General features: G+C 50.0%; 1 protein-coding gene across 3 annotated transcripts; it reads left to right on the top strand.

The window, feature by feature from the left end:
- Window positions 1-997: 997 nt before the first annotated feature.
- EDN3 (endothelin 3) lies at window positions 998-25,454 on the top strand. Of its 3 annotated transcripts, XM_043884723.1 has the most exons (6): window positions 998-1,336; window positions 1,810-2,026; window positions 2,620-2,908; window positions 20,813-20,989; window positions 22,124-22,204; window positions 24,947-25,454. In XM_043884723.1, exons 2-6 carry the CDS (start codon window positions 1,975-1,977, stop codon window positions 24,984-24,986), a joined length of 639 nt encoding a protein of 212 aa, XP_043740658.1. In that variant the 5' UTR covers window positions 998-1,336; window positions 1,810-1,974; the 3' UTR covers window positions 24,987-25,454. The 3 variants fall into 3 exon arrangements, with proteins under 3 accessions (XP_043740658.1, XP_043740657.1, XP_043740656.1); XM_043884722.1 differs by lacking the exon at window positions 998-1,336 and having other exon boundaries at window positions 1,409-2,026; window positions 22,562-25,454; XM_043884721.1 differs by lacking the exon at window positions 998-1,336 and having other exon boundaries at window positions 1,415-2,026.
- The last annotated feature ends 334 nt before the right edge of the window (window positions 25,455-25,788 follow it).

Here is a 25,788-nt window from a genome sequence, read left to right as displayed (position 1 = left end):
GAGAAATTTAAGTATCAGCTCAGTTCTGGGAGGTTGGGTACTTTTCTAGTGACTGCAGCTCTATAACAAATTACCCCAAACACAGTGGTGTAGGTGAGTTGGTGATAGACAGAGAAGCCTGGCATGCTGCAGTCCATGGTGTTGCAAAGAGTTGGACATGACTGAGCGACTGAACTGAACTGAAGAGTGGTGCAGAATAACCATGCATTATGCCCATGGGTTCTGTGGGTCAGAATTCAGACAGGGAATGGGGGGGACAGCTAGCCCCCAGTTGGACATCTTCAAGCCTGGAGGCGCCAGTCACCTCAAGGCTCATTCACTCACACAGTGGTTAGTATTGGCTGTTGGCTGCAAGGCGTCAGTTTCTCTCAAGGGCTTCCTTTCCATAGGCTTGCATGGGCTTCCTCCCAACATAGAGGCTGTATCAGAGGATGGGGATCCCAAGAGAGAGGGCACATGGACGCTGTATCAACTTGCACAACTCTGCCTCCAAAGGCACTCAAGTCACTTCTGCTACTTTCTACTTTTTCCCAAGTGGGCCATTCAGGCTAAAGGGGAGTGGGGTGGTATTTAGCTGTGTCTTCTGGGGGAAGAGTGTTAAAGGATTGGTGGACACTGTCAAGTCACCACAAGTGTCCTGAGATATGAGAAGTGATTCCACGACTTCAGACCTGTTTTTCTTCCCCTGTGTGGCCTGCAACTCCCTGCCCTGCCCCAGGTTCCCAGGGAAAGCAAACTCCCAATCAGTCAAGCAGATGGAACAGCCAGCAAGCAGCCAAAAGGGAAGTGCCAGATGCCACCTGGAGTGCTGCCTCTCTTCCCACTGCTGGGGGAACTCTGGCCAGGGAGGGGCTCTAAGGGCTTCCTGATGTGTTCAGAGGTCAGTAGTCCAGGGCGGAGTCCACAGGAAACATTCATTGGTTCATTCATTCATTCATCCACAAATCTTTCTTGAGCAGTTTCCAAGCACCGTTCTCAGCACGGAGGCTGTTGAACAGGGAGATTAACCGACCCTCTCCTCTAAGCTGCTCAGCCCAGGGGACAAGTCTCAGGGGAGCTGGGAGAATTCCCCTACACGTGAGCCTCAGATGACCACCTTGGGCAATGAGGAGAGGAACCTGCCTCTCACTGGAGCCACCTCCCCTGCACAAGGGGCTGTGAGCGAGCTGGGGACACCCCAGGACCGCTAACCCTACATCTCGGTTGACTTTGCTCCTGATTGCTGCCCACACCCAGCGGCTCTGAGCTCCTGGGAGAGGCTGGGAGACGCTGCCGGTGCCCGTGAGTCACGAGTGTAAAGTACGCCCAGGGCCTTGGCAGGCAGGTCTGTGCAAGGGTAAGGTGTCATTAGGTGAACGCTGACAAATGCTGCTTTCTCGAACCCTGGAGATAAAAGATAGGTTTCCCGCGCAGCCTTTTATCTCTCCCACTGTGTTGGGGTGGGAGCTGCAGGTCCCCGGGCAGCGAGGCAGCGAGGCAGCGAGGCAGCGAGGCAGCGGGGTGGGGGTGCGAGCGGGAGTGCGCGCGTGTGCGTGTGTGCATGTGCGTGTGTGCGCGCGCGTGGCCTTCCGGCAGCTGTCCCGGCCCCCACCCCACCCCACCCATCGCACCCGGCCCTGCGCGCCGCCCCCACCCCTCGTCGTGCTGGGTGCGCCGCGGGCCGCTGCGCGCCTAGCCGGCTACCCAGCGCCTGGGAGGCGACCCCCGTGCACCCCGGGTTCAAAGGCCCCCGCGCTGCAACTCCAGCCCCTCCGGGGGGCGGGGAGGCGAAAGGGGTGGTGCGGGAGCCAGAAAAGCCCTAACCCACAGCCGGCAGCCCTGAGCCGTGATGGGCAGCGCGCTCTGAAGTTTGTGACGGTCGCAGCCGAGTCCTGGCCGCAGCCCGGGACGCGGCGAGCCAGCGGCCGGCCTCGAAGCATCTGCAGTTGGAGGGTGAGGCCCGCTGTGCCCGGCCCGAGAGCCCGAGCGGGGTTCATGGAGCTGGGGCTGTGCTTCCTTTTCGGGCTCGCTGTGACCTCCGCCGCAGGTAAGCGGGCTGGGCGGCGCGCGTCTCCTGGCGCGAGCGCACACAAAAGGACCCCGGATCGGGGGAGCGGGGAGGGTGCCTTACCGGGGGAGCGGCCTGGGGGCAGGCTAGAGGGCAGAAGCTGAGAGCACGGACCACCCTGCGGGCCCGGGGGGTTGCAGCCCACACGCAGGCAGGAGACCTGGGACCCGGGGCCGACTTGGTCAATTTTTCATGAAGTTGGGAACTTTTCCAAAAGTTTGCAAATGATTCAGAAACTGTGCAAAATGATTGCAAAGTGTTCAGAAAGCCTGCACAATGCTTGCACGTTTTCAGTGAGTGCAGATTGCCTGCACGCTGTGCAGTAAGTGAGAAGAGCTCCCAAGATTTTCACAAAGTGTGCACGCAACTTGCAAGCTTTTTAGAAACTGCTGCACATAGCTTTGCAAAATTTTCCGAACGTTGGGAGTAGCTTGGAGACTTAACAAAAAATGCCCTTAGCTTGCAAACTTGGCAGAAAGTTTGCTTGTCCCCTTCCCCAGGTTCTATGGGATGGTGGGTGTAAGCATCTGCATTCCTAGGAACTCAGGAGCCCCTCCATCTGCCTCCTGCAGGATGGGTGCCTCACCCCCAGCCTGGGGATGCTGGCAGGAGCAGCATGCCCTGGGCCCCCTCTGCAGCCAGATCGGAGGGGGCCACCAAGGAGACTGTGGCCACCATGGCAGCCTGGGGTCCAAGCCCCAGGAGCCCTTGGCGGAAGCAGGGACCAAGTCAGTTTGGGAAGCAGGGGCCCGAGGGGGTCCCCGTGCACCACCGAGCCCGGCGCTGTACATGTTTTACCTACAAGGACAAAGAGTGCGTCTACTACTGCCACCTGGACATCATCTGGATCAACACTCCTGAGTGAGTCAGCCCTGGGGTGGGGGAGTTGGCCCAGGGGGAGGGGAGGGGGGCTCCTGCTAGGCCCCTCTCTTCACACTAAAGGAGGACCTGGTTCCTTCTGAGCCCGCTCAGCCCAGAACCCACTTGGCACAGCCTTCAGCCCTCCTGCCAACCCAGGTCGGCTCTGCAGGTCAAGGGTGTGACTCTCATCCCCTCTGAGGGCCTGGCCTGGGAGAAACCCAAGCCCAGAGTGTCTGATCTGGTGGAGAGGCGAATGAAATGAGCCAGCCAGAGGGATTAGACACCTGAGAAGTCCCTCTGTGGGGAGGAAGCCCGAAAGTTACTCCTGCCCCCGGGCCATGTGGGTCCTGCCCCTCTCCTGACCCTGCCAGGCTCCAAGGAGTTTCAAATTCCTTGAAAGCAGCCTGTTCTCTAGGGAGTGCAGGGGTGGGCTAGGCAGGGCCTAGTGAAACCTCCCACACGGGGTGACATTCCGTGGAATTCAGGCTCCTTATCTCCTGGGTGGTGAGCCCATAGTTCCTCCTCTTTCCCATGTCACCCCAGCATCCGACCGCTCCCCTTCTCTCCTCCAGTCCGTAAGAACTGTCTTACTGCAAAACTGAGACAGTGCCACCTGAGCCCCTCCTGGAGTCTCCTTAATGTAAAGTCCCCCCTCTCCCGAGGCAGTGGGTAGTGACTCAACTCAGGAACCCCTTCCAAAGAAACATCCTCCTGCAAACTGTGAAGAGGGCTTGACCTCAATCTGGTCACCAGCCTTTGGAATTTACCTTCCTGGTCTCTCAAATCCAGGACTTGGACCAGACGTCTCTAGGTGTCTCTGGGTATTCTTAGGATACCTTGGGCATCCTGCTTAGCCTTTCCAGAGCCCTGGGCCTGGAGAGGCAACTTTGCTGCAGTGTTTGGGTCCCCTTGATCCAGGGGCTCCTTTGTCCCTGAGCCATGTGACCTCTGAGCACCCTGGGTGACAGCTTGATAGGCTGCACATACCTACCTTGTTTTACCAATACCCCGAGGATGAAGTACAAAGGAGACTGATTGAGGGGGGCCGGATATCTTTCAAAACCAGATCATGAGTCCTCTAGTACCCCTGGTCTGGAAAGTCACCCTGCTGTCCTGCATGGCAGGCAGGATTGGCTCCACCCAGGAGCCTGGACACATGTACAAGGTCCCGGCTCAGAAGGATCCTCACAGCCTAAAGTGTATTGTTGATGTGTTGAAATGCTTAATACTTTTTAAATTCAAGTATAGTTGATTTACAGTATTGTGTTAGTTTCAGGTGTACAACACAATGAAATGCTTAGTATTTTTTGAAGCAAGGGCTCTAGATTTGCATTTTATCCCAGGCCATCCAATAGAGAGCTGACCCCGCTGCTAGAACTTGCTTGCTGGATTATGTCTGGTCAGCACACAGAGAGATGACCAGGCCAGATCTTAAAAAGAGAGGTGTGCTGGGGAGGGACTCCTGGACAGGCTGCCACTGACAGCCTTCTATTAACAGACAGCGGTCAGGGTCACCTTCTCCTGCAGTCTCCATCCCCCTGACACTTGTCCTCTCTGATTCTTATCCTCCTGGCATCGTCCTCTGACTAAATTAGCTTCACAGAACCCAGGGCAACCTTGGCAGGAATCCCAGGCTGTGGTTCTAGAAGGAGAAAGAAGAAAGCAAAGCCAGTTAGGGGAAGGGGACTTTGTAGAAGACAGGAGGCCAGAAAGGAGAAGATATTGGGAGACCACCTTAGTTTTCTGCCTGTGGCCAAGCTCTGAGCACTCGCTGTATGGATGCACTTGCCCCATCCCCGTGACCTGGTGGGAATCCTGTCTCCCCATTCTGAGCTGTCATGTATGACCTGAGGTGAAGCCATGGGTCTTTGGCTTTTCCCAGAATATCCAACTTGCTAATGTTCTCCTCACAGCTTGATTTACCTCTTCCCTTCTTCCCAGACCCTGATTCATTTTAAACACTAGAGGGAAGGATTAAATATGGTGTTTGAGAGTTTCATGAGCTACCCTGGGAAACAAGAAAATGACAATAGCCAGACTTGAGCATTTTAAAGTCAGACAAGCAACATAACCTTTATACAGAAGATGTTCCCAGATGGTCTTTCTCTGCCTTCCTTTCTTTCCCTTCCTCCCTCCTTCGCTCTTTCTTTCATTCTTTCTGAAAATTGTCTGTTCCTGTATGGGCAGCTTCACTGGCAAACTTTAAAACATCTTGGACAAGATTGCAAAGTGAGGGAGTGGGCTTTAGGGAACTTGGGCCTTTGGAGAAATGGAAGCATCTGAAAATGACTGGGTTGAACTAAAGGGCAGGGGCATGCACGCTGAGGACTTTTCCAGGTTCTGTTTCCCACCCCCTGCCCAACCTACGGTCAGAGCCCTACATCGAGGGCATCTCTCTGTTGGCTGTCACCCCTATTCTTCAGCAGACCTTCCTCATCTCCTGAGACTTCTCCAGGTGTGATTTGCATCCTGTTCCCACCACTGGCTGCGCTGGGAGCCCACAGGAGTCTGGGTCTTCACGCCTCAATTGAGAGTCTGGAACTTTGGGCGATTTTCAGCTCCGGTGTCTTTCCTTCTACTGCCTTCCAGTTGCACGAGGTGGAGGCGACAATCCCGCTTTATCTCAGAATGATGCTGGGGAAGTTGCAAGGCCTTCTTGGAGAAGGTCGTTTCAGTTGTGTTTAAGGATCTGCAAGCTCCTTAAGGGGGGATGTTGTTCTTGCATCTCGTGTGGGAAGTTAAGGCTCTGGAGAGCAGCTGCTCCCAGAGGTGTTTTCCAGGCATGAGATCCAAGTTCTATGGTTTCCCCACATCCTTCTAAGCACTTAGCTCTTCCGGATCTGACCTTGATCCCTATCCAGCACATAGTAGATTCTCAGTAATGCTGGTCTTTGCTGTCACTGAGGTTCTGTCTGCAGGATTTTCTCCCACAAATGAGGTGTCCCATCCCAGAGGTCTCACATCCTTAGAGACATGTGCAGGAATGTGGATTTTTCTGGGGCTGTTGCTCATAACTTCCATTGTTTCCTCCAGAAGATCTCAGGCCCCAAAGAGGAATGAGCCAACTGCATCTCGTGCAGCTGCCTTCTTAGACCGGGGGAGGCAGCGGAGACGGCTGCCCGCCCACGAGGCGAGGGATGTTCATGGCTCTCCTTGGCCTTGTTAGGAAGCCACTGAGCCTCCCCCCATCCCCAGCAACCCCACCATTGCCAACAAAAACAAAACCCCACCTCAGAGGAAATACCCATCTCATCTCATGGTCATGGAAAATATGCCAAGAATAAGATAATGAGAGAAGTAGGGACAAGTAGCCCACATGCTTACATCCCTACGTATTCAGGGCTGTTTCCACGAGAATACTTCAAAAATAGGAGTGTCCTGTGACATGGTAAGGGATTGTCTCTGTTGGGGTCTCCAGAAAGATGGAACTAATAGGATGTGTATATATAGATCTCTTTGTGTATATAAACACACTACACACACACACAGAGGAACTGATGTTGCAGTTTGCAGTCTGCAGTCTGAGGCATCCTGAAGGCAGAATTCCGTTCCTACTTAGGGCATCTCACTTCTCGCCGTCAGAGCCTTCACCTGATTAGATGAGGCCCACCCACATTATGAAGGGTAACCTGCTTTACTCAACGTCTACTGATTTAAATGTTAATTGCATATAAAATATACCTTCCTGGCAACATCTAGACTGGTGTTTGGTCACAGATCTGGGTACTGTGGCCCAGTCAAGTTGACACATACAATTAACCATCACGGAGTTCTCAGTGCTAACCATACCCCACAGCAGGGCAGCCCCTCTGCACCTGCTACCATCCATCCACCTGGCCGCAGAGTGAAACCACTAGCTGTGACAGCCAATGAAGCTGCAGGGCCCCCAGCAAGGAGCCCCGCTCAGTCTCCCCCACTTGGTTCCTGAGAACTGATGCTATCTGTTAATCCCTCCGAGGATGTAATGACAGAGGCACTGTGATGCTGTGACAGGGGCGGTGTTTCCAAACAAAAATCTGAGCCACATGGTCTGACAAGCAGGAATGTATTTCTGGAAAGAGCAGTGCAGGATGTTTGGAATCACGGCTGTGGTGGAAAATCTGGGCTCTGTAGACTCGTAAGAAGACTCCAGCCCCAGGAGCTCTGCCCAGTGTCCTGTTTGTGATTCGCTGCGTGGCCTGGGGGCGGTACCACCCTCTCCCCGTGCCCCAGGTAAGGTGCAGACATCAGTGTGACTCTAGGATGGTGACCTAACAAGGTCACCAGCCTGGCCACACTGACTCAGCCAGCAGGAACGACATTTTTCCCCAAAGAAGAGGTGTAAAAATAATCATAATTATTCAATATATTCTACCACAAAAAGGCAACAATTCAACAGAGTCATCTTTGCCCCTCCTGTTGTTCAAGAGAGGTATGCCACATGTTTCTAGGGAGGGGACATTTTATGTTTGAGAACATCCCAGTGGAATGGGTGGATGTGGTTCTCCAGCCTCCCGCTGATGTGGGACCGGCTGTCCACCCACTGTGTGATCACAGGGATCCCAGTAACAATCATGTGACCTGCAAGTCAGGACTGGGAGTACTGTTGCTGGCGATACAGCTTTTGAGGCAGAGGGGTAGTCTTTTGAGCATGATTATGATCTTGCAGGTAATGGTCCACACTGATGTTGACCATGACTCCTGTGAGTAAAGACTAGTGAGGATGACATGAGAGAGTGTGTGGAGCGTTCTCAGCCCAGTGTCTGAACTCTAGTGGGCTCAGTACCTCCGGACCACAGGACCGTGTGGATAAGTGTACAACCCTGGGGGCTGCCTAATGTTCCCTCTCGCTCCACACAGTCTGTGACTGGAGGACCCTGGAACGAAGAAGCTCAAGTCCTGCTGAGGTCGGCTTCCTTGGACCCTTAAACCGTGGTCTTACCCAGCTTCCTGCAGTAACACTGAGGAGCTTGCACCCGGGTACCCCAGTTTTTCCCTACCCCGTGCCTCTTGGTGGGCGATCTCTTAGCATTTGTTCTGCATCAGCTTTACAGACCCTGGGAAAAGGTGTGTCTGGCTGACTGCACTGCTGATAAGCAGCTTGATAAGCACCCTGGTGGCCAAAGGTTGTTCGGGCTTGATGAGATTTGGTCCTGCCCTTTTTCTGCCCCTCCTTTGTTGTTTGCTTCCCTGGTGAATAATTGGAATGTTTGGGGAAAGGGGCATGGTATTCTCTGAAGGCATTGTTCTGGGGCTCCCTGGGCTAAATAAGCAGGTGGGTTGGGCTTCCCTGGTGGCTCAGACGGTTAAGTGTCTGTCTGCAGGGCAGGAGACCCAGGTTCGATCCCTGGGTGGGGAAGATCCCCTGGAGAAGGAAACGGCAGCCCACTCCAGTATTCTTGCCTAGAAAATCCCATGGACAGCAGAGCCTGGTAGGCTACTATCCATGGGGTTGCAAAGAGTCAGACACGACTGAGAGACTTCACTGACTTCACTCACTCACAGTGACAATGGGGGTGGGGGGAGGGGGGGAGGGGTGGGGTGCTGTGGAGGCGTGGGAGCGGGTCTGGCTGTGCTGTGCTTAGTCGCTCAGTCGTGTCTGAGGTTGTAGCCTGCCAGGCTCCTCTGCCATGGGGATTCTCCAGTTCCGTTCAGTTCAGTCGCTCAGTCGTGTCCAACTCTTTGCGACCCCAGGAACCGCAGCACGCCAGGCCTCCCTGTCCATCGCCAACTCCCGGAGTTCACCCAAACTCATGCCCATTGAGTCGGTGATGCCATCCAACCATCTCATCCTCTGTCGTCCCCTTCTCCTCCTGCCCTCAATCTTTCCCAGCATCAGGGTCTTTTCAAATGAGTCAACTCTCCACATCAGGTGGCCAAAGTATTGGAGTTTCAGCTTCAACATCAGTCCTTCCATTGAACACCCAGGACTGATCTCCTTTAGGATGGACTGGTTGGATCTCCTTGGAGTCCAAAGGACTCTCAAAGTCTTCTCCAACAACACAGTTCAAAAGCATCAATTCTTTTTCTTTATAGTCCAACTCTCACATCCATACATGACTACTGGAAAAACCATAGCCTTGACTAGATGGACCTTTGCTGACAAAGTAATGTCTCTGCTTTTTAATATGCTGTATAGGTTCGTCATAACTTTCCTTCCAAGGAGTAAGCATCTTTAATTTCATGGCTGCAATCACCATCTGCAGTGATTTTGGAGCCCCCTAAAATAAAGTCAGCCACTGTTTCCACTGTTTCCCCATCTATTTGCCGTGAAGTGATGGGACCGGATGCCATGATCTTAGTTTTCTGAATGTTGAGCTTTAAGCCAACTTTTTCACTCTCCTCTTTCACTTTCATCAAGAGGCTCTTTAGTTCTTCTTCACTTTCTGCCATAAGAGTGGTGTCATCTGCATATCTGAGGTTATTGATATTTCTCCCGGCAATCTTAATTCCAGCTTGTGCTTCTTACAGCCCAGAGTTTCTCATGATATACTCTGCATATACGTTAAATAAGCAGGGTGACAATATACAGCCTTGACGTACTGCTTTTCCTATTTGGAACCAGTCTGTTGTTCCATGTCCAGTTCTAACTGTTGCTTGCTGACCTACATACAGGTTTCTCAAGAGGCAAGTCAGGTGGTCTGGTATTCCCATCTCTTTCAGAATTTTCCAGTTTATTGTGATCCACACAGTCAAAGGCTTTGGCGTAGTCAATAAAGCAGAAATAGATGTTTTTCTGGAACTCTCTTGCTTTTTTGATTATCCAGCGGATGTTGGCAATTTGATCACTGGTTCCTCTTCCTTTTCTCCAGGCCAGAATATTCGAATAGGTTGCCATGCCCTCCTTCAGGGGATCGTCCCAACCCAGGGATTGAACCGAGGTCTCCTGCATTGCAGGCAGATTCTTTACCATTTGAGCCACCAGCATGTCAGGATAATTTGAATGATCTGTTTGGAATCCCTTTGTTAAATGATGAAATCTTAGCAAGGCTGAGTCCAACGGAGTAAACACAATGCCTTGTAGTCTTCTCATTGTACACAGCACCCGGGTCTCAGTACCCAAGACCTGAGTGTGGGCCACCAGGAAGGGATCCCAGGAAATAACTACAGAATCTGTTTATCAAAAATGGTAAATAAATAAGGACACATAAAGAAAGGTGGTATTGGGACTTCCCTGGTGGTCCAGTGGCTAAGACTCCTGCTTCCAATTCAGGGGTTGCAGGTTTGATCCCTGGTCAGGGAACTAAGATCCTACACATAGTGGGGTGCAGCCAAAATAATAATAATAGAAAGAGAAGACAGTATCAGCCAGACTAAAAGTGATCTTGAACTCAGTTTCTGACTGATCATGTTTTTACTCTCTGAGTCATTTCCCTCCCACGTAACCCTCTCCCGCTTAGAAATCTGTACATGTTTACATTCCAGTTTTGAGTTTGGGTAGCAGTAGCTCAGAACATTTCACGGCAAGATGCATTTTTAAAGTTTGATAGCCCTGGGGCTAAATTTCAGAGTTTATTGGCAAGGTCAGCTCATACCAAGTGACCTCCTGTTTGGGTTCAGTTGGACCTAAAGTCTCCTTTTCTACCCCAGAATGGATGTGAGGAGGTGAGATGTCTAGGGGCAAAGATGGATTCATTGAAATGCGGCTGATCCCGACTGGATAAGAAAGAGACTTGAGGCTGGAAAGCAGGTTGATTTGCATCGAGAAGGTCATGACCCTGTGTGACCCCGAAGGGAGAACTTGGATTTTTGCTAGATGAAGAGGACGTTGCAACTAGGAACTTGGCCTTAAATCTGAAGGCAGATGAAAGGCTGTGACATCTCTGGTGTGGTTTGTTCCTGCAAGAATTTAAAACAAAGGAAGCTGGGAAGCAAACAGTGCTTTCCTTAGGGGGGCCCCACAGCTGGTGGGAACTCACAGGCTTTGTAGCGCCAGATCGCAATCCCGTCCTGGATCCACAGCATCTCAGCAAATTTGATGGGGGCTGCCTGTACTCCACTTCCTCCCTCCAGGTAGTCCCCTATAACCATTGCTCAGCTTTGGAGTACATTAGAAATAGATTTACTGTTTAACAGATGGAAATAACCCTCTCAGTCTAAGCCATGTTTTGGTGGAAACAGAATTCCTTAAAATGGGACACACACACACACACACACACACACACACGTGTGCACGCGCGCGCACACACAATTTCCTTCTCTTTGGGACAAGAACGAATTTTATTTAGAAGGAAAATAAATCCAGGCAACGGCCACAATGTAGATGAGCTGCTGGTCCAGATAAGGTTCCAGGGGCTTTTAGAGTCCTGCTGCCCCACCAAGCCCCCAGGAACGGACTGCAGAACGGGATAATCCCCAGCCTTTCTCGTCTGCCCCAGTTCAGAGTCTCAGGAGAGCCAAGAGCATTTGGAGAACCTAGCGATGTTCAGAGCCCTGGAGGCACAGGTCTTCCCTTATTTTATGGCCTCTCAGGGCCAACTTAGCAGGAAGCCTTAATAAACAGTAACTCTAGAACATGGCAGCCAGTGAGTCCTGTGCCTGGCCCAGTAATTTAAAAAACAGAAACAGATTCATGCACCCCTGAGAAAGACTCAGAGGCTCTCAGATGTGGCCGAGGTGTTGCGGTCCTGTGTTGCTTGGTGATGACACGAATGGCCCACAACTTGGGGAGCAGTGAACAGCTTTGCCAAAAGCCAGAAGCAAGTCGGTGAGAGAGCAGAGGTGTCTGTAGCTTTTCTGGGTTTTTCTACATCTGATTTCCACAGATTTCTTGTAGGGTGGCAAGATAGGGTGAGGCTCATGACATACTCTTTCAGGTGCAAACTTGAAGGGGATGCCATAAAGTTAAATAAAAGGGAATGCGATGCTTTTTAAAGATGAAAATCGGTACAGAAGTATCATAATCAACCAAATACCAACATTTCTAATAAAGACAGGATCTGACTCTGCTTGGTTCTTGTTTGGAGATAGAGCCTGTGTCTCTAGAGGGACTTAAGTTTTCTTAGTTCGAGCTAAGCAATCAAGTGATCAGAGAGACCACAACGATGCAAACAATTAGATTAGGAAGAAAATGGGTGTCTATATTTTTGTTGCCAGGGCAAGTATGTCTTCATTCAGTAAAGATTTTCTATCCTAAAGGTGAAATCTTCTGAAAGTTAGCGAGGGTGTCTTTGCTTCTTTCTGAAGGTTGTTTAAAGGGATGTGTGATGGCGTCTGGACTTTTTTTTTTTAATCCCCCTACACATACCCCCATCCTTAAAAAAATACCTGCTCCTTATTTTACTCCTTCTGTTTCCACTGCTGGTAACTATTTTGAGCCACATCTGTCTGCAGCTTTGCATAAAGTTATAATGAGCCTGTGCCAGACAGACATGGATTGCTCATGCCTACATTTGACCTGGAATGTGTTAGGGTCACTGGGGGTTGGGGAGGGAAACTCTAACCTAACTCACATGGACGCATTGGGGTTGTAGCAGATGGGGGGCGGGGAAACCAGCTAACCTGTCAGATTCCCTAAATGGCTTCAGTTACAAATACTGCAGGCATTTGTTGCCCTAACTTCTTTGTTATTTTTTGAGCTGTCATTCTTGGAAATCCCACCCCACACACAACACATACAGAAGTATGTTTCTGTTACTCTCTGTTGCTTTGACCACTTGTGCTTCCTCTAAATAGACTTCATTCGGAACTCATGTGCCTGTGTGAGGGGCGGAGGCTGCTGTGTTCAGGGACCTGATGGCATGGTCTTTGGCTTTGGGATTATTTCTAAGCTCAGTTATATGGCGGTAGGATGTGGAAGAGTCCTTCTCTTTGGATGAAGCTTTCTGAAAGCAGTTGGTAAGATCCTGGGACTCTCTCCACTTGGGGGTGGGTAGAGACCCCACATTACATTGTGGTTACATTGATGAAGAGAAGCCCTACTCTAGCATATGTGCTATTCAGAGATGCTCAGGTGTAACAGTGAGGGCATTTGGGAATCTTTCCACGGAATTTGGAGTTGGATGGAGCCTCCAGAGATCCAGCCCTTTCATTTCTGAGCCCCAGAAAGAAACCACTCAGCCAGGGCCTCTCCGGGAGCTAGTCTTCAATTTGGACCAATATCCTAGGTCTGTCAGTCTAGGGAGTCCTCTGGTTTTGTCAGCCTGGTTTCTTCCTCATGTGTCTGCAGGAGTTATTATCAAGACGTGGTTTTTCCGTTTTAAGTGATCTAGAGACCATATTCCCTCTAGGACAATGATAGTAGAACTCCAATACATCAGCTAAGAATTCTAAACATTTGGGAGACTGGGTGTGGATGAGAAGTAATGGCCAAGTAAGACCTCCTTCCCGCTCTCCTTCCCTGATAACTTCCCTGATACCTTAGTTGGTAAAGAATCCACCTGCAATGCAGGAGACCCCTGTTCAATTCCTGGGTTGGGAAGACCCCCTGGAGAAGGGATAGGCTATCCACTCCAGTGTTCTTGGGCATCCCTTGTGGCTCAGCTGGTAAAAAATCCGCCTGCAATGCGGGAGACCTGGGTCCAGTCCCTGGGTTGGGAAAATCCCTTAGAGAAGGGAAAGGCTACCCACTCCAGTATTCTGGCCTGGAGAATTCCATGGACTATTTAGTCCATGGAGTCGCAAAGTGTCGGACACGACTGAGCAATTTTCACTTCACTTTCCCTCCCTCCTTTCTTCACATAGCAGACCCTTGTAATTGAGATGCTGCAGTATTATTATGCACCTGCTCCAAGCCAGGCACTGCCTGGGCTGCCCTGGATGCTGAGGTGGACAGGCAGAGGTCAGCTGTTACCTACCCCAGGGGGCAGGAGGGAAGCCACACCTGCAGCCCAGGTGAGGAAACACCCCTTCTTCTTGGGTCCGACTGATGGGGGTTAGTGTTCTCTTTGAAAATACATGTAATTCTGGTAAAATTCCCCAACAACCAAGTCCTGGATACACTCAGAAGTTGTGGGTTGCTTTCTTTGAGTGGGGGATGGGGAGGAATGTCTTTTAAAAAAAGTTAACTACCAACCCACAGCACATTGCTCACTCTTTTGAGATTTCGAAATATTCTGGTCATTGGCTATTTCTGAGGCTGCAGGAAGACTTCCTCCTTTGGCGGCTGATGGAGGAACAGTCTGCCTTAGGGGCCTCCTGCTAGAGATGCAGCGATTTTCTGCAGAAGCAAAGCTGCAGATTGCTGGTTCCCTTTATGTTGTTTGTGAGCAGGAAGTTCGTGTCGTGTTCTGTAGAACCAGAAAGCATGTGTTTCTGCTTGTACAATGAGGTCACTGAGGAGATGTATTTCCTGGTTATTTTCTTTCCTAGAGGTTGGAAGGGCACCCAGTGGTTGTCTGGCACGAGGCCTGTCCCAAGCCAACTTTCACAGGCATTTGATGAGTGGACAAGGAGTAAATTCACTGACGGATAAGCCTCCTGAGGTGGTTAGCTAAGTATCTCTGAGCATCATGAGGTCATATGCTTGCTCCCACCTGCCCAAAGGACAGTGTGATCCAAACCAAACATTTCACAGTGGGCACACCTGGGAAGAAAGGACTCCAGCCAGCTTTGTTGGCTGTGTTTTGTCCTGATTTGGAACACATTCTTTTGTATTTTGTTGCAATGAAGAAAATTTCTACTTGTCCTTGGCAGCTGCAGAGACTCCTGGTCTTTCTATGAAACCCAAGAGATCATGGTTGCATCCATCTTGAGAGAGTGAGTTCCAGGGTCAGCTTGAGGTCACTGGTTGCAAGCAACAGAAACTTAAATGTAGCTCACACAGCATAGGAGTTTATTGGAAGGACACGGTGTGATCCACAAACCGGAAGGGAGGGAGAAGCAGGACCAGGCTTAGAAAGACAGACCACAAGGACAGGCCTGGGGGTCCCAGGGCACAAACAGACAAGCCAGGATGGTTCGTAGCAGCTCCAGACTATTTTCTTTTTTTTAAAATTTTTGGTTGCACTATGTGGCATGAGGGATCTTAGTTCCCCAAACAGGGATCGAACCTGTGTCCCCCCTCCAGGGGACGCTCAGAGTCCTAACTGCTGGACCACCAGGGAATTCCCATCCAAACTATTTTCTGACCTCGAATTGATTTGCTCAGGTGTCTTGGGAAGGAGAGGGTGCCATGGGCCAGCGTGGGTCACCTGATGAGTCCTGAGGTGTGGGAAGGCGAGATACAGTGATTGACAGTCTCATCAAGACCTCACACAGGGAAAGAGGGACCATTCCCCAGGGGAAAGACAACAGATTGGATTCCAGGAGATGAAAACAGCCAGCATTGAACTCAGGCTCTAGAGAATCCTGGGCTTTTAAGTTTTTCAAGGGGGGTGATTTCTGTCTCTGAGCTATTGTTTCCTCCTTGTCGCTGTGTCTGTGCAAAGTGGAAGTGGGGAGGCGGCAGTCCACTAGATGTTTCTTGAAGTGAATGGATGCTTTTACAGGCCTTTGAATATTCAGTCACTTTCTGTAGTTACTTCATTCTGTCTTGTTCTTCTAATAGAGTTCTCAGTTCACACTTTTTTCTGATTAAGTTTTACAAAGACAGTCAATGAAGTTGATTCACATTTTCTTCCTGGCCCAAAATAGCTATTTCAAAGCTTGAGAAAGCAACTGAGTGGTACCCTCTAAGGAAGAAATTTAATAAAATCTGAAATTGAGCCTTAGTTACAAAGCCTGTTGGAGTCTAGAAGTTGATTCTCCGGGGAGTTGTGAGGGGCAGGATCTAGTGACCGCTGGTGCCTGGCAGCTGGGGGGGCCCCCCGCCGTCTGCCTGCCATTGGCACACAGTTCTTCCTCTTCCTTTCGGCTGCAGGACCGGTCAGCAGCATCGTGCCTCCTGTATGATGTGTCCCAAAGACGATCCTGACCTTGCTCTTCCATTTCAGAAGGAAAATGTGAAGCAGAGGAGACAGCACCATCTTGACGTCTGAGTGTGAAGTGAAAATGTTCTGTTTGTTGGGGAGACACTCACCAGAACCTGGGCTTTTTAAAATTGAAAATGACAACAGTTTGTAAAAGTAGTAGCTGGTGCTAATTTTGTCACCATGTCACGTGATCTGTCTGGCTTTGCTTTATGGAACAAGCCACTAGAGCAGGGGTTGTACCCTGAGATGCCCATGAAGGCCAGACAGGTAAGAAAAGCAAGCAGAGAAAGACAGGAGTAGGGACTGGGGCCGAACAAGAGTGTTTGAGCCAAGCTCTGATGGTACCACTCAGCTTCAGACAGCTGCTGCTATGTTGGAGTGTGGGACTGGAGTGAGTGTAACTGAGAGAAGATGGAAATTGGGATATTTGTGTGAAATTTTCAAGTTAAAAAAAAAACCACCCTCTTGTGACTGGATGAAGCCTACAGAAATGCCAATTTTCTAACCTCTGTACTAGATTAAACTGTGTGTGTACAGGGCCATGGGCCCGTCATGAATCATCAGAAGTCTAGTCCAGGCTCGTACATTGAAAACCACTGCAAATATTTGTTGAGTGCTATTCAGTTTGGGGTGGGTAGGTGGGGTTATGAAAACTGGGCTTTCTAGGACAATTCGATCAACTTTGCTGAGAGTTTAGAGTCCGGCTGGGTGATGATGCAGATGGAGAATGAATACAGGAGATTTGGAAGTTTAGTATTTACTAACATTTATATATGACAGCTGGGAGAAAATGGGAAATAAGGAACACTGTGATAAGTATGATCTTGGCATCACCATCACTGATCAAATAATGAATATTCTGAGTATTTGCTGAGGACAATGTAATATACAGAGACACACAACACTAGACATTGCCAATGTGATTGTTTTGGGGTGTTTTCTTTTGCCTAAGAGCATTTGGACTGATCTTACCCGCTTCTCTTTTGTTTGGAGCTCTGTGCTATAACTGGAACACTTGCAGGTTGAAATGCTGCGTACTTTTATAAAGAACTGTGTTCTTAAAGCCCCACTATAGAACAGCAGGCTAAACCACAGGTCAGATGGTGTGCTGGTCAAAGTTCTCAGCCAATTTAACCTCATTTTCAGGGTTCCTTCATTAGTTCCTTCCAATTCACCGTTCAAGAGACATTAGTTTCTTTATCATTCAAGAAATGACAAAGGTACCCAGACAACAACTAAAACATGAGTGCTTATTGGGCCGACAGTGTAGAAAGATGGACCAGTCAAAGGAAGCCTGACAAAGAATGGCATTGGCGTGCCAGGTGGCATTCTGGTTCCTTCTTACTTGTCTTACTTAGTTGCACATCTTAAATGCAGGGCTGGTAGATGGGGTTTTTTATGCCTGGTACGACTCACTTGAATTCCCAGACCAAAAAAGCAACAGCAGTAGCCACATTCATTCACTGCTAAGTACTTTTCATGCAGTGCAGTGTATCATTCAGTCCAACAACAACTTTTGTAAATCAGGAAACTGGAGCGGGTGGAGTGACCATCATGTGCGTGTTCTACAGCCTAATGATGGGATCGCCAGGTAACCTTTCCCTGCGATCTGTGTACCTTGTCCATACCTGTGCATATTGGCTTGTGAGGTTTCCTTATCCTGTACTGTTTTCATACACCAGTAGTGTGTGAGTGCCCTAAGGCCTTTCTGCGTCCTCATCACACTTGGCATAATACCAGGGAGATACAGGCAGACCCTGGAAATACTGCACATGTGGTTCTAGGCCGCCTCAACAAAGTGAAAAAGCAAGTCACACTAATTTTTTGGTTTCTTAACACTTATCAAACTTTTGTTTATGCTATACTGCCATCTATTAGGTATGCAATAGCATATCTAAAAAATATATATCCCTTAAAAACTACTTTACTGCAAAAAATTCCAATTGTCATCTAATGCTGTGTGACCACAAAACTTCAATTTATAAAATTCATATTATCTGTGAAGTGCAGTAAAATAAGGTATTTTGGATACTTGGCAAATATAGTGGATGCTTGGCAAATGTTAGAAATTCCTTGTAAGGAATTTTGTAGTTGTTGAACATTGTAGGTTGGAGAAAATCCAGTCTTACTGGTCTAGTTTATCTCATACTCAACAACCAGTTACTTAATTAATAGTCTTCACTTTCTCAGTCTTGTGTTGGGTCCACAGAAGGTGCAAAAGAAGGAGCCCTGTCTTCTACTCCCTTGGAGCTGGTGTCCACTGTAAGACCTGGACAAGAAAGACCCTGCCCTGGTTCTGTGGGGTAGAGAGGGTGTCTCTGACCCTCCTCTGGCCCTATCTCCTACCCACTGCAAGGAGTCAATGGGATTGAAAGCCGTAGGCCCCTTCTTCTAGACCATGTACCGAGTATTTATGATCCTGGAATCCCCCCTCTCAGGTGTCTCTGAGCCCACTTCAAGGTCTGACATCCATGGACAGAACAGGGCTTAGGGCACATCTCCCAAGGCCTGCTGGGCAGCCAAAGCACAGCTGCTTGCAGGATGGGGGGGTGCGGGTGGGTGGAGCTTGGGGTGCACTTGGGATCAAGCAGGATGGGAAGCTGAAGTGCCGAATCTCCCAGTGCTGCCATGTTGCAACACAGAACTCCAAGGAGCCCCAGAATCCTAAAATCAAGTTCTAATTTCCAAGGTATTCTGAAGCCAAACTCTTATTTAAGTGCTTATCAGATTTTAAAAACCTTTAAATTTTCAACCTATTGAAAGTGGGCCTTCATTGGAGCTGGAATTGTTATTGGGGGGGCAGAGGGTGGGCCTTCTGTGGGCAGGACCATCTCCTAAATCCTCTGGTTCTCAGCTTGCATCACCTGCTACTGGCTCCCAGGTCAGCCGGCAGAGTGCACACCTAGAACACCCAGGCTTGGAGCAGAGTTTTCTCCCTCCATGAACATTCCTGGAAAGTTTCAAGGGCTCATTTGCATACTAGCTCCTCCCACTAGGCTGCTGGGAATGTGCTTAGCAGTTCTGTTAATGAATACCGGGTCGCCCTCTTTCCTCACTTAAAACACTTTGTGAAGTTGAGTGGCTCTGAGCTCACAAATGCCTAATCAGCTGACAGCAACTTCAAAATTGCAGGTCGTGCTGTTGATGGAAAAATGGGAGCCGTGGTTGTTAATCCTTGTGCGTAATTTTCACCAAGAAATGGGGGCCTGGGTTTAATGTCAACACCTAGAGACTTAATGTGGCCCTATTACTGGAAATCTATACCTTTAGCCAAATCTTGCCTCCCCACAATGTCGGTATTGTCTTGCTACCCCACTGCCACCATTTCCCATTCCTGAGAAAAGATGAGGTTTTAGCAAAGGTTCAGCTCAGAACAAGGGCTTCCCAGGCAGCTCAGTGGTAAAGAATCTGCCTGCCAACGCAGGAGACATAGGAGACTAGGGTTCAAATCCTGGGTCAGGAAGATCCTCTGGAGAAGGAAATGGCAAATCACTACAGTATTCTTGCCTGGAGAATCCCATGGACAGAGGAGCCTGGTGGGCTGCAGTCCATGGGGTCGCAAAAAGTCATACACGACTGAGTGATTGAAAACACATGCACAGCTCAGAACGGGAAGGGCCCCTGCTTGCTTTCTCCATCCTGTGAGCACAGACTGCTCCGTACTGGGCCTGCCTGGATCCAGGAACCATTTCATAACTAACTCAGGGGAGAGGGGAAGAGAAAGAGGGTGGGGGTGGTTCAGCTCCAGTCTCCAGTCCAGCAGGGAGCAGATTTCTCCCAAGCATCAGGTCAGGATGAGGCATGCCCCACTTTGTCCTCACCACCCCCAAAAGGCACCATGGCATGTGTTTTAAATTAAAGGAAATTCAATTTGATGTTATTTTGAAAGCACACAGAGGATGTCAGAACCCCCTTTGAGGTGGCTGATTGGTGATACTTCATGGGGCTCACAGAAACCAAGGTAGTTAATCTTGGGGACTGGAAGGAAAGCCAGAATTGATTGGCAAAGTAACTTTTGGCCACGTGTGTTTCCTCTAGCTATTAGTAATCTGCCCCCAAATCCTGTTCAGTAATGCTAATGAATTAAGCAGCCGCTTTTAACTTTTTCCCACTGAATCGCTTGGCAGTGTCCTCCCATCCCTGGAGAGCACTGGTTTGGATGGACATGAGCATAAGAAACAGATTAAACATTTATTGTTTCAAATGACACCACCACCCTTATGCCAGCTCCAACCATAGATGAAATGGGTAAATAGTTTCAGGCTTTTTTTTCTTCCATAAGAAGACTTTTCCCAAGGTCACTTCTGTCTTCGGCTATATGTCTCTCAGGGCGCAGAGGCTTTCATGTCTGTGTCTTTAAGGAAGCCTTGTTCCAAGGCCACAATGTGTTTCAGTGGCCATAATTGAATTTGTATTCCAGTTAGCCCAGACTACAAATTTGATGTGTGCACAAAAGAAATTCGGTGGCTGGCGGGGTAGGAAGGCATCTTACTGGTATGGATGACCAGGCTCAGGTGCTGCTGGCTCAAGGATGAAGACTGGGATTAGCATTTGGGCCAGCAGGAATGTCCATGTCAGGGGTTTGGATGCAGGAAGGGGAAACCAGAACTGCCCTGCACGAATCTGGGACAGGAGGCATGCTTGCTGAGGTTAGGTCTTGAAAAGACTGGAAATGCACACATGCACACACCTGGCATTGCTGGCTCCTGCCCAGAGAGGGCTGGCTGCGGGGAGGGTGCAGACAGGCCACCTTCCATCCTCCACCGGGGCCTTCCCTTCTTTCCAACCCTGAGGCTCCGGTGCACTGCCTGGGGCTTAGGGGAGAGCAAGGGGCAGGGAGTGGGGGTGGTAGGGGTGTAGGGGTGAAGGGTTCACTCCTAAAGCTTTCCTAGGCTCAAAGCGTGGGGAGGGTGTGGACACCAGATCCTGGGACGTGGCTGCACCGCCTGCCTCACCTATCCTGTGTCCACCGTCTCCCACCCCTTCCCCAACTCCACACCTGCTGGCGCCCATGAGCAGGGAGGCCCAGGCGGCTCGCCCAGACATGGCCCTGACGTTGCTCTTTCGTTTGCAGACGGACTGTGCCCTATGGACTGTCCAGCTACAGAGGGAGCGGAAGCAGGGGCAGGAGGTCGGCTGGGCAGTTCCCACAGAGTCCACCGCTGGTGAAGGGGACGCTGCGCTGCGCCTGCACGGAGAGCGATGATGACGCCTGCTTGCAGTTCTGCACCTGGTCCCTGGCTGCCCGCGGGTATGACCCCCTCCCTGGCTTTCCGCACTTCCAGGGGTCCTTGCCTTAGGCAGTGTGGGTACAGGAGGTCTCAGCTTGTCCTGGGGGATACCATCCTGCGCGAGGTAAGGGTGGGGACTGTGCAGGGGGGATGTGGAGCCTTGGCTCCTGGAGGGCGGTGGACCCTCGGCTCCTTTAGGGCCGTGGGCATGGTATCCCATCCCCTCGCTGCCTTTCAGAGCAGAGTCCATTACGTGGCCGTGGCCTTGTCTGGTCTCCAGAGGTATTTCTTCTGGATTGCATGGCAATTTGTCAAAATCTGAATAAGTTGCTAACTCTTAAAAATTGAAGAATAAAAAAAAAAAAAAATTGAAGAATACCGCCACCACCCCCAACAAATGCACATTTTTAGCTTCTTCAAAAGTAACAAATGGGAACATCTGGTCTCACCAGCCCACATGCCCTTGTGGCCAGATAGGCTGGTACCGAGTGAAGGCCACGGGTGAGATGTGCAACGTCCATTCACCTGTGTTACTCATCATCTTACTTTGAGGCTCCCTCCCCTGTTCCCTGAGTTGGAGACCCTGTAGTCTCCTACAAGCGTCTGGAGAAGCTTGTGAGTCAGTGTGGACTCAGATAAATCAGCAGGCCCTAGGTCTGCCCTGTGGTGGCCATTTAAGTTGGGTTTTACCTAATAGCCATTCCTGTTAATGCTCCTTGCTCCTGTTTTTCATTAATTTGGGCCAAGACCCTGCCAGGCAAAGCCACCCTGCTGAGCCTCTTCTGAGAGCCATGGCTGGTGGGATGGCACCTCCAGATGCTTCCTGGGCAAATAAGCACTGACAGGGGGGCTCTCTCTCTAGGCAGCAGGTGCTATCCCAACCAGGGACCTAGGGCCTGCTGTCTGGAACCCGCAGCACAACCACAGTTTTCTTCTTGGCTCCTTAATGTCCAGTGGATAACTGAGGCATGTGGGTGGAGGCTGGGCTTTAGTGGGACTCCACCCCCGTGTGCTCAGCCTTTGGGAACTGGACCCGAGAGGCAGTCCTGGGGGACCATGCTTATACTGGTGGAAAGACAAACCTTACTGGATGCTGAAAAACCAGTCACATGGAAATGTAGGTTGATTCATTTGAACTGGCTCTCTCCCCGCAGGAATTCAAGGTCGGCGCAAACACCTGACAAGGAAGTGGGAAAGCAGACTGGTGGTGCCCTGGGGGGCGTGCGTCCGAGGAGGTGAAGTTGCTTTCTGAGTCGCTGCCCCTTGGGCAGCATGGAGGACACATGGGGCGCATTTGGTCTGTGTAGGCGGCTAGTGGGAACCCCACTGCATGTGGGGGGGTTGCTTTGTCCCCTGGGGTCAGAGCAGCCAAAAGCTGTGCACAGCCTGCCCTCTGTCTTAGGAGCTGACCCCTGCATTCCCTGTGGCTTTTGAGCAGTGATGTCCAGCCCTGGCTTTCACCAGGTCTGGATAAAGCTCACCAACCACTGCTTCTTGGAGCCCCTGCAGGCTCATCTGCTGGGGCCCACATTGTGCCTCTGCTCCCATAGCAAAATGTGGTCTTTAGAAAAAGAATCGTTTCTTCTTTTCAGCAGCTGATTCTGGACAGAGATGAATTAGAACAGCGGGGTGCCAGGCCCTCCAAGTCCTCCAGTTCATTTTATAAATTTTTTTTAACCTGTTTGTGGTTTTTGTATGATCCCGAGGGCTTCCAGCAGCCCAACTGGGTTTATTTGTCATTCTATCAATCAGAAATTGTTATTAATGAGTTGTCTACACATCTGCAATGGGATGGTAATTTATGTTCGTAGCAGTGGCCTGGAGGGGGTTTGGGTTCCTACATGGTCTGATCAAGGGAGGGTTAAACCCTTCTGGATATATACAAGGCATCCCAAATTGGTGGCAGATCGCTTCGAGTCATCTGGAGAGGACTCTGTCAGTATCCACAATAAAAACGTGGAGGAGCAGCAGAGGCAGGCCCTGGAGAGGATGAGTTAGGCCCCAACCAGTCCCCACTTTGCCTCTTCTTCCTCACCCCAAACCCAAACCACTCTCAGTGAGGGAGGAATATGATTAAACCATCCACCTATCATGTCATTTATTCAATTCAGCAAGGATTCATTGAGCACCTGTGATGTACAGGGTACCATCCTAAATGCTGGGGACACCACCGAGAATACGGCAAAAGTTCAGCCTTCCTGGCACTTAAATAGTGGGAGAAGCAGATAGCAAACCAGTACATAAAACATAGATCAGGGCATGTGAAGGAGAGCAGGAAGCAGGCTGGGGGTAGGAAGTATTGGGGGTGGTTGCAGGTTAGGTGGTCTCACTGGCCAGGTAACAGTGGCATAAAGACCTAGAGGAAGTGGGACGGGGTGAGCCAGAGTGATGAGAAAGGGAAGAGGGTGTCAGACAGGGGAAGGGTAAGTGCATAGGCCCTGCAGTAGGAACGTGCTGTGCTGGGCGTGTTCTGGGAAGGCAGGGGAGGCCAGCGCTGTTGTCATTGTCCTGTCTTGATGTTCAGGAGGTGAGGACATTGGCACAGATGTCCCACCCGGGCCTGGAAAGGAACTGCTTCTAGGCTTTACAACGTTGCTTGTCAAGCTCCTGTAAGAAGCTTCACTTGGAAAGATTAAGTCTTTCCTTATAAGCATGGTCCTGACTTTCTTGCAAGACTGGAGTTAGTCATCCCTAGATTGACATTTTCAGAGTGGAATTTGCTCCCGTCCTGAGCTTGTGACCCTCAAAGATGGGACCAGGCTGCAAGAGAGAGAGCTCCCAAGGCCCCACTGGCAGCGATGACCGTGTGTACACCTTCAGGCGGATGGCAGGCTCTGAAATTGCCATGAAGCTCTGTCAAGGAGGCTCCGTTCAAAACAAGGAATGGGTTGAAGAAGGATGGGGTGGCTCCCTTTCAGGTGGTGGAGAGCTTGGCTTTTGTTATAGGCTTCTTTCTTCTCTTTTGCATATCTCTCCCACCTTTTCTGAGATAGGCTGAAGTCAAGGCCAGACAAAGCAAGTAGGCTTTAGACCTCCATCAAAGTGGACGTTCCCGCCCCGCGGTCTGCCTGCCCCTCTGCTGGCCCTTTCGGGAGCTCCCTGGAGAGAAGGGCCTGCAGCAGGAAGGCCTCAGTTATGGCTCCTCCTTGGTTCACATTTCCCCCTCTTTGAGGACAAGAAACGAGTTTTGCCTGGGGAAGAAAACCCACTCAAAGGGTCCTCAAACTTAACAATACAGCCCTTTCCCAAGAATGCCCCATCCAAAGACCCTAGCTTCCCTAATGGGTAAAACGATCCCAGCTGTGCCTCAGGGCCCGCAGCCCAAGGCTCCGGTTTCACTCAGGAAATTGTTTTTGGAGAGGTATGGCACGTCGCAAAGCCACTTCTCTCTGGGAGTGAGTGGACCCCAAGCTAAGTCTTTGCAAATGTAAACCCATGTCCATCTGGGAACAGATGCAGGCCCCGTCAGAGCATGTCGACGTCCGACCGACCACAGGGCGCAGGCACCAGGGGTGAGCTCAGATCACAGCTCTACAGGAGTTGATGAGTTTGAAGCTTATGGGATTTAGACAGACATTTTCAGCTTTTCAGCTGTGCTTGGTACGCACTAAAAGAATACATCTAAAAAAGGAAAGGAAGAAAGAAAGGATCCTTGATGTCTGTGATAAGGAAAGGAGGAAATGAACACCTGCAGGTTTTGAACCCCAGGCCCCGCAGCAGAGGGGCTTCCACGCCCTTTGCCAACAGGCACGCTGATGAACAATAGACCTGGTTCTCTGGAAGCCGCTGTGAAGGCAGCCCCAGCGCAAGGCTATTAGGGTGATATTTGTTTTCAGGAAGAAATGTGGATCTTTGGGGAATGGCTTCAAAATAAGCCACAGACACAAGCGCTTTGTAAATTATGTAAATTTCTATTTATCTATATAATTGGCAACAACTGGGAATTGTAACGCCTGACAGTTCACAATCTCTTTCAGCTGCGCTCTAGTGGCTACGCTGAGATTACTGAGCAGCTGAAGAAGACGGTGTTTTCAACCGTGGGGATGGGGAGAGGCCGCCCATCCCCTCCCCCTTCCCCTGCCGAGGTGCTAATGCAATGGTGGATGCTGGGGTGTTAGCCTTGACCAAATACTAAATTCTCAATGAGTATTATAAGGAACGAACGTGAATATCCATCATAAGGAAATGGAAAGGACTGATGTGCCAGCGAGATGGTATACAGTTTAGAGAAGTGATTATTTATTGTGAAACTGGTCTCTACATCAACTCCTTTCAGTGGATGTGTTCGCAGCAGAATCTCTGTACATAGAGATGTTAAATTCTGGTTCTGAATCCCAACTCATGTTCCTTAGGGCTTGAATTACATTTTTTTTAAACGCCTAAGCACTGTTTGGCTCTGTGGCAGGATGGTATCTCAGAAACGCATTCATTGTGCTAACACTCAGAAAATACTGTCAAATGCAAAATAAAAAAATCTGAAAGTTTGGTCTGATTTGTGGGTTTTTCTGGCTGGTGTGATATGCATTGTTACACATCAGCTTTCTGTGGGCCCTGGGAGAGGACAGAAAACAGTTACTGTTCCAGAAGTAGATTGATCTAAAGTCAATTATGGAGCAAGATGAGCAAGGGGGCTGCTTGAATTGTAAGGAAGAAGTGGACCTAGGGGACTGTCTGAGGAAGATAAAACATTCAAGGTGGTTGGGAAGAGATATATTTGGGGGAACGATGGCTCCTTCCCCTGGTGCTGCCCTTGTCAGCTTCGTAGCGATGCACACCTTTGTCTTCTGGCCCCACCGGCATGGAGGTATTGAGCAGGATC

Source organism: Cervus elaphus, chromosome 23 (genome assembly GCF_910594005.1).
Source record: "Cervus elaphus chromosome 23, mCerEla1.1, whole genome shotgun sequence".
Classification (NCBI taxonomy): domain Eukaryota; kingdom Metazoa; phylum Chordata; class Mammalia; order Artiodactyla; family Cervidae; genus Cervus; species Cervus elaphus.
Note: the sequence above shows the minus strand (reverse complement) of the source record. Positions and strands in the feature narration are given on the sequence as shown.

What these genes read in the sequence shown, in the direction of transcription:
- EDN3 (XM_043884723.1), top strand. Translation starts at nt 1,975, where the DNA reads ATGGAGCTGGGGCTGTGCTTCCTTTTCGGGCTCGCTGTGACCTCCGCC. An exon ending in CGCTGTGACCTCCGCCGCAG is followed by an intron (nt 2,027 to 2,619) that starts GTAAGCGGGCTG and finishes TGCCTCCTGCAG; the next exon opens with GATGGGTGCCTCACCCCCAG. An exon ending in ATCTGGATCAACACTCCTGA is followed by an intron (nt 2,909 to 20,812) that starts GTGAGTCAGCCC and finishes TTTCGTTTGCAG; the next exon opens with ACGGACTGTGCCCTATGGAC.